Source organism: Palaemon carinicauda, chromosome 40, assembly GCF_036898095.1.
Source record: "Palaemon carinicauda isolate YSFRI2023 chromosome 40, ASM3689809v2, whole genome shotgun sequence".
Classification (NCBI taxonomy): domain Eukaryota; kingdom Metazoa; phylum Arthropoda; class Malacostraca; order Decapoda; family Palaemonidae; genus Palaemon; species Palaemon carinicauda.
The window spans coordinates 4971732-4979455 of NC_090764.1; the positions used below are offsets into that span (position 1 = coordinate 4971732).

General features: G+C 37.1%; 1 protein-coding gene across 1 annotated transcript in view; it reads right to left on the bottom strand.

Moving 5' to 3' along the window:
• Positions 1-5393: 5393 nt before the first annotated feature.
• LOC137631519 (cathepsin B-like) overlaps positions 5394-7724 on the bottom strand; it is a 5594-nt gene continuing 3263 nt past the window's right edge. The window contains exon 4 of the mRNA XM_068363269.1: positions 5394-6190. Within this exon, the coding sequence (XP_068219370.1) occupies positions 5510-6190 (681 nt within the window). The 3' untranslated portion in view covers positions 5394-5509. The remainder of the gene's footprint in view (positions 6191-7724) is intronic.

Consider the following 7724-nt stretch of genomic DNA (forward strand, 5'->3'; position numbering starts at 1 on the left):
GGGGCATTTTAATTTCTAGTGAACTATTTCTTTAATCAGAGATAGCAAGGATAGAGTCGTTAAATGATTATTTACAAGCAATTTCAAGATTGGAAAGGGAACAGGTAATAGGGTACAAGCTGTAATATACTAATGGTACACCTCTACATGATTCTTACAAAGCAAATGGATGTTTGCTTGTACTTGGTACTATAGCCAACTGGTACACCTCTAAAGGATTCTTACAAAGCAAACGGGTGTTGTATTTTGTACTATAGCCAACTGGTACACCTCTAAAGGATTCTGACAAAGCACATGAGTGTTTGCTTGTATTTGGTACTATAGCCAACTGGTACACCTCTAAAGGATTCTCACAAAGAAAATGGGTGTTTGCTTGTATTTGGTACTATAGCCAACTGGTACACCTCTAAAGGATTCTCACAAAGCACATGGGTGTTTGCTTATATTTGGTACTATAGCCAACTGGTACACCTCCAAAGGATTCTGACAAAGCACATGGGTGTTTGCTTGTATTTGGTACTATAGCCAACTGGTACACCTCCAAAGGATTCTGACAAAGCACATGGGTGTTTGCTTGTATTTGGTACTATAGCCAACCGGTACACCTCCAAAGGATTCTGACAGCACATGGGTGTTTGCTTGTATTTGGTACTATAGCCAACCGGTACACCTCCAAAGGATTCTGACAAAGCACATGGGTGTTTGCTTGTATTTGGTACTATAGCCAACCGGTACACCTCCAAAGGATTCTGACAAAGCACATGGGTGTTTGCTTGTATTTGGTACTATAGCCAACCGGTACACCTCCAAAGGATTCTGACAAAGCACATGGGTGTTTGCTTGTATTTGGTACTATAGCCAACCGGTACACCTCCAAAGGATTCTGACAAAGCACATGGGTGTTTGCTTGTATTTGGTACTATAGCCAACCGGTACACCTCTAAAGGATTCTTACAAAGCAAATGGGTGTTTGCTTGTATTTTGTACTAAAACCAACAGATGTTCTAGAACAAGTTGCTTCACTTCACTTCAAGTTCTGCACTGTAGGAACTACTAAAGGATCTTTACAATGTTCTAACCTTTCATAACTTCACTCTATACCCTTCCCTAACTTCACTAGTTTTATATCCTTCCTTAACTTCACTTACTTTATATTTTACTGTATATCGTTTTCTAAATTCACTTGCTTTATATCCTTCCCTAACTTCACTTGCTTTATATCCTTCCCGAACTAAACTTGCTTTGTATCCTTCTCTAACTTCACTTGCTTTATATCCTTCCCCAACTTCACTTGCTTTATATCCTTCCCGAACTTTATATCCTTCCCCAACTTCACTTGCTTTATATCCGTCCAGAACTAAACTTGCTTTATATCCTTCCTGAACTAAACTTGCTTTAAATCCTTACTGAACTTCACTTGCTTTATATCCTTCCCTACCTTCACTTTCTTTATATCCTTCTTTAACTTCAAAAGCTTTATATCTTTCTCTAATTTCCCTTGCTCTATATCCATCCCTAACTTCACATGCTCTATATCCTTCATTTTACACATCATATCCTTCTTTAACTTCCCTCCTTCTTTATATCCTTCTTTAACTCTCATTGCTTTATATCCTTCTATAACTTTCATTGCTTTATATCCTTCTTTAACTTTCATTGATTTATGTCTCTCTTTAACTTCACTTGCTCTAAATCCGTCTTTAACATTCCTTGCTTTATATCCTTCTTTAACTTTTCTTGCTTTATATCCTTCTTTAACTAACCTTGCTCTATATACTTCTTTAACTAACCTTGTTTTATATCTTAATTTAACTGACCTTTGTACCAGTTATTCTACTATTTAAATCTTTGATTGTTAGGCTAGTCTCTCTCTCTCTCTCTCTCTCTCTCTCTCTCGGAGCACAATCTTGAACGTTGTTTGTCAACACCCGGTTCTGAGTGCTCTGCAAACTTTCTCGATATACAGGAGATATGAAGAGCTACATCACTTAGAATTGGCTGAAAGCTGCGGTAAGGCTCGGTGATCATTGCTGTGACATTAGTGTGATTGCGAGTTTTTGGACTTGGACGTTATTTAGGATTAAAAATCTCGTTCACTCGGGCGTACCACTACATTCAACATTTTTCTAAACCGCGCATGCGCAGTGCAGTGTGTGTGACGTGGGTATCCTCGTCATTGCTACGTCACTGTACCAGAGAAATGAGCTCGGATCCGCGTTGTTAAAACATCAGTTGATAATGACTATGGAATTCTCAAGATCTGGTCTCTTGCTGATGTTGAGGAGGACCTTGCTTTAGGTGATGATAATGCTGAAGAGCGCCTGCTTGCACAGGAACACGGGCACGACTTGTCTCTACTGGATCTCATAAATTGATCACTGCTGGTGCAGCTCCTTGCCTGATGGACCATACCCCTATCTCCAACAAACGGTGTATGGAGCATGATTAATTAGCAGTAATGAACCATCGTCCCCTGCTGCTGAAACTACAAAGTGTGATGCTTCTTCCTCTCAAAGTGAAGTTCTAAATAATTCCCTGCCTCAACCTGCTATTCAGAGTATACTTATCATGGCTACAAAACCTGTACCCCCTGCCTTATCTCCACGTGCTTAATACATAAAGCTCCTATTTAGGGAGACTCCGGTTGTTAATGTGAAGCTTTGCTGGATATCAAAGGTTAAAATGGATATCAAAAGTTAAAATGTCTGCGGTCATTTCTCGATTTGTATACATATCGAGGCATCGTGTGGATATCATAAATAGGGTCAAAGGTGGTGAGGTTCTGTCACTTGTATTAGATATTCAGGATGCTGTATACAGGGCTTGTGAATTCATTACATATCTAATCACTCGATATTCTTCATTGGGTAAGGCACTGACGGGAGTGTACACTGGACATCTACAAGATGGGAAGTCCACCATTCGTATTGTTATTGGAGCCACCCAGATCCACCCCAGTCTTATGTTAACTTCTCCTTCCTCCCTTGTCTACCATAATGTGAACTACGCAGAATGCCAGACGAAAAGCCTTGGTTCTTCAAATGCTGGGCTATTGGTCACATATCACGATACTGTGTTGTCCCTGAAAAGTGCATTTTCTGCTGCTGAGCATGACAGTCGGACCTGCCTTCATCTCCCCCTGTACCACCCACAGTAGTTGACACTGCCTCAACATCGATATCACGCTCTACCTACACTTGACACCTTGAATTGGAAATGCCCGAGGTGTGATGAGTCTGGAGTCAATATGTGGCATGGCTGTGCCAGACGATCATGCACTGCATTGAACCAGCATATTACACAACAGCTGACACCACCATTAATCCTACCCACCATTACTGCCTCCTCAAAAGTGTCTACACTTTGTAATACTGTAGATGTCCTCGAGTCTCGGTGAGACTCCCTTACATCACGTTTTGAAGCCATTGAATCTCGTTTAGAGAGCATGGGCGTTCACATCGTTAGTCTCGTAGCATCTGTTGACCATCTAACTTCTAAATTTACTACTAATGACACCACACTACAATCTCTCGTTGAAGCTCAGAAGGTTGTTATCACGTCAGTTACTACACTCACTGTCTCTGGGTAATTTTAGAACTTGATTCTGCTTCCTATGGTTTTGTAGATCAAAGTTTGAAGTTAGGGAAGGATATAAAGTGAGTGAAGTTAGGGAAGGATATATAGCAGGTGAAGTTAGAGATAGGTATAAATCAAGTGACGTTAGGGAAGGGTATAAAGCAAGTGAGGTTAGGGAAGGGTATAAGCAAGTGAAGTTAGGGAAGGATATAAAGTGAGTGAAGTTAGGGAAGGAAATAAGTCAAAATCTAATAATGAAAGGATTACTGGAAAAGTGAATCGTTAAGTGAAACAAAACAGTGTATTTAGTAAAGGCTTAAGAAAACAGTTGTGGAAATTATATTGATTTAAGATCTCTTCACAATGGTGAAATGAGATTCCCGATCAAACCGGAAACGTGATATGTATATTGCATTTCTTGAAACTAGCTGTCTACAAAAATATGATAAAATATATGAAATCAGAGGTAGATGGAGAACGCTAGCCAGAAACATCGACCCCACATAAAAGTGGGAAAAGTTACAGACAAAGAAGAAGAAGAAGAAGAAGAAGAAGAAGAAGAAGAAGAAGAAGAAGAAGAAGAAGAATAAAAATATGTGAAATCACTGATGCAAGAAACCAAAAACAAGTACGTTAAAAATGTTTGGAATTGTGTTGAAAATACTTTAATTACTTGACTTTAAGGGCTGCTTTTCCTGGCCTGTACAGCAGGAGAACACTGCTCTCTACAGGACCTTCACAGTCATTTTATCATGTTCGTTGAAGAGCATTCAACATTTCACATCGCTCATTTAATCTTAAATCGTATCAATCGAAGCACTCACAGCATAAGGTCTTCAATTTCCTCTTGAAAGCTTTAATATCTTCAATCATTCGGATGTCTCGTGGGAGCTTATTGTACACTTACGGGGCCTCATATCTAAAGGCTTTAGCACCTACAGTAGACATATATGTAGGTTCCAATAGTTTGAAACCATCTGTAACTATTCTCGTGTCAACACGTAAGAATAAATTTGAAAGGTAGATAAAAAGAAAAGGTACAGAAAATGCAAAATTAGTGGATTGATAAGTTAGGATAAAACAACCAAGTGTATATAATGACCAGGTTTAGTGTAACTTGAAAGTAAAACATATCTTAACTAGCTATATCCGTCAATGTACACAAATCGTGGTCCTTAATTATGAGGCCATGATTTAAACTTTGTGAAAGAAGAGGAGACTTCAGAAACAACTGAAGATAAGAATCAAAATGATGACCAATAATAAAATAACAAACTTATGGGAATAGACATAACAGAGAATTTTTTCTTCTATTTTTTATTTTAGATTTCATGAACGTGAATAGATATACGTAGAAAAGAAAACCATTAAAGTGTCTTCATATACTATTGATTTATTAAGATTTTAATTTTCTTCCATTGCATGATCAACAAAAAATGGCATAGCATGCTAGGAAAAACATAGGAAAGCATATTACTTTTTTTTATTTTAGCTGTAATGAACATAAATAGATATATATATATATATGTATATATATATATATATATATATATATATATATATATATATATATATATATATATATATATATATATATATATATATATAAAGAGAGAGAGAGAAAGAGAGAGAGAGAGAGAGAGAGAGAGAGAGAGAGAGAGAGAGAGAGAGAGAGAGAGAGAGAGAGAGAGAGAGAGAGAGAAAAGAAAACCATTAAAAAGTCGTCTTAGACGATTGATCTATTAAGATTTTAATTATCTTCCATTGCATGATCAACAAAAAAATGACATAGAATGCTAGGAAAAACATAGAAAAGCATATTTTTTATCTTTATTTTAGCTGTAATGGACATAAACAGATATACATAGAAAAGAAAACAATTAAAAAGTCTTCATATACGATTAACCTGATGAATGAAAATTAATTATGAAAATCATTTCCTTCCTAGAGCCCTGGGCATACCTGTGACGATATTGCCTTCAATACCGCACTCATTAGTTCCTCGAAGGATCTTGAAGAGGCCGTTATCACCCCAGTCGTAGTTCCAGGAGTTGGCCACCAGCCAGTAGGGCTCCTCACCCTCCACGCCCCATCCAATGATCCTGATCGCATGCCCTCCCAGAGGTAAGATCCCGGAGGTGTGCTTGTAAACACCTGATTTATAACTGAGGAAGTCGTTGTACACATTGAAAGAAGCTTCGACGGGCCCGTTGGTCATGATATCGAACTGCATGTCCTGCTCTTGCTTGTCGAAGGTGTAGACGTGCGATCCGAAGCGCTTGTCCTCCTCGTAACCCAGGCCATACTCGGGGATGCATTCGGACGTACAGGCTGGCGTCGGGAGGATGTCTTCGCAAGGGGGCCTTTCTCCCTCGGCGTGATGCTCGCACTCGTAGAAGGAGTAAGGCTTGCATCCCTCGGAGGAGTTGAAACGGCCTCCTGAAACGATGCCGTGGTTGATCCAGTAGTTGAAAGATGGCTTGAGCCAGCCTCCATTACAGCCCATGCCGCAGGTTGCGCAGCAGCTCACGAGGTCTTCGTCAGAGTAGCGGAAATTGGGGTCGTTGTTGTGGATGCATTCCCTGTCACTCATGACGCTGACGGCTCCGACGGCCTGAAAGGAATCCAAAGGTGAATCAAAATTTCCTTCGTGGTTTCTGAGTCAGCAGGTGAGGTTTGTTTTACTATCAACAGTACATATTTGTATTAATGGAAGGAATTTCTAACTTTGTAGTTCAGTACTTTGTAGTATTTTTTTTTTAGGAAAATCATGAAGATTTCCTATTTTCCACCCGTTGAGATACTACCGCTTTAGAATTATGGGGTCTTTTGATTGGCTAGACAGTACTAAATTGATCCTTCTCTCTGGTTACGGTTCATTTTCCCATTGCCTACACACAGAGACACACATACACACATAGTCTGGCCTATTCTTTACATATTCTTCTCTGTTCTCATACACCTGACAACACTGAGGTTACCAAACAATTCTTCTTCACCCAAGGGGTTACTGCACTGTAATTGTTCAGTGACTACTTTGCTCTTGATAAGGGTAGAAGAACCTATTTAGCTTATATGGTAAGCAGCTCTTCTAGGAGAAGGACACTCCAAAATCAAACAATTGTTTTCTAGTCTTGGGTGGTGCCATAGCCTCTGTACCATGGCATTCCACTGTCTTGGGTTAGAGTTCCTTTGCTTGAAATTTTGTAAGAATTTTGAAAATTTTTTAAGAATCTTGAACATTTTATAAGAATCTGGAAAATTTGTGTGTAAGAATTTTGGAAATTTTTGTAGAAATCTTGAAAACTTTATAAGAATCTTGGAAATTTTGTAAGAATCTTGAAAATTTGTAAGAATCTTGAAATTTTGCAAGAATCTTGAAAATTTTATAAGACTTGGAAATTTTGCTTGTAAGAATCATGAAAATTTTATAAGAATTTTAGAAATTTTTTAAGAATCTCGAAAATTTTGTAAGAAGCTCGAAAATTAGTAAGAATTCTAAAAGTTTTATAAGAATCTTGAAAATTTTGTAAGAATCTTGAAAATTTTGTAAGACTTGGAAATTTTGTAAGAATCTTGGAAATTTTGTAAGAATCTTGAAAATTTGTAAGAATCTTGGAAAATTTGTAAGAATCTTGAAAATGTGTAACAATCTTGAAAATTTTGTAAGAATCCTGAAAATTTTGTAAGAATCTTGAAAATTTCTAAGAATCTTGAAAATTTCTAAGAATTTTGGAAATTTTTAAGAATCTTGAAAATTTCTAAGAATCTTGAAAATTTCTAAGAATTTTGGAAATTTTTAAGAATCTTGAAAATTTGTAAGAATCTTGAAAATTTGTAAGAATCTTGAGAACTTTGTAAGAATCTCGAAAATTTAAAGAATTTTGAAAATTTTGTAAGAATCTTGAGAACTTTGTAAAAATCTTAGAAATTTTGTAAGAATCTTGAAAATTTGTAAGAATCTTGGAAAATTTGTAAGAATCTTGAAAATGTGTAACAATCTTGAAAATTTTGTAAGAATCCTGAAAATTTTGTAAGAATCTTGAAAATTTCTAAGAATCTTGAAAATTTCTAAGAATTTTGGAAATTTTGTAAGAATCTTGAAAATTTCTAAGAATCTTGAAAATTTCTAAGAATTTTGGAAATTT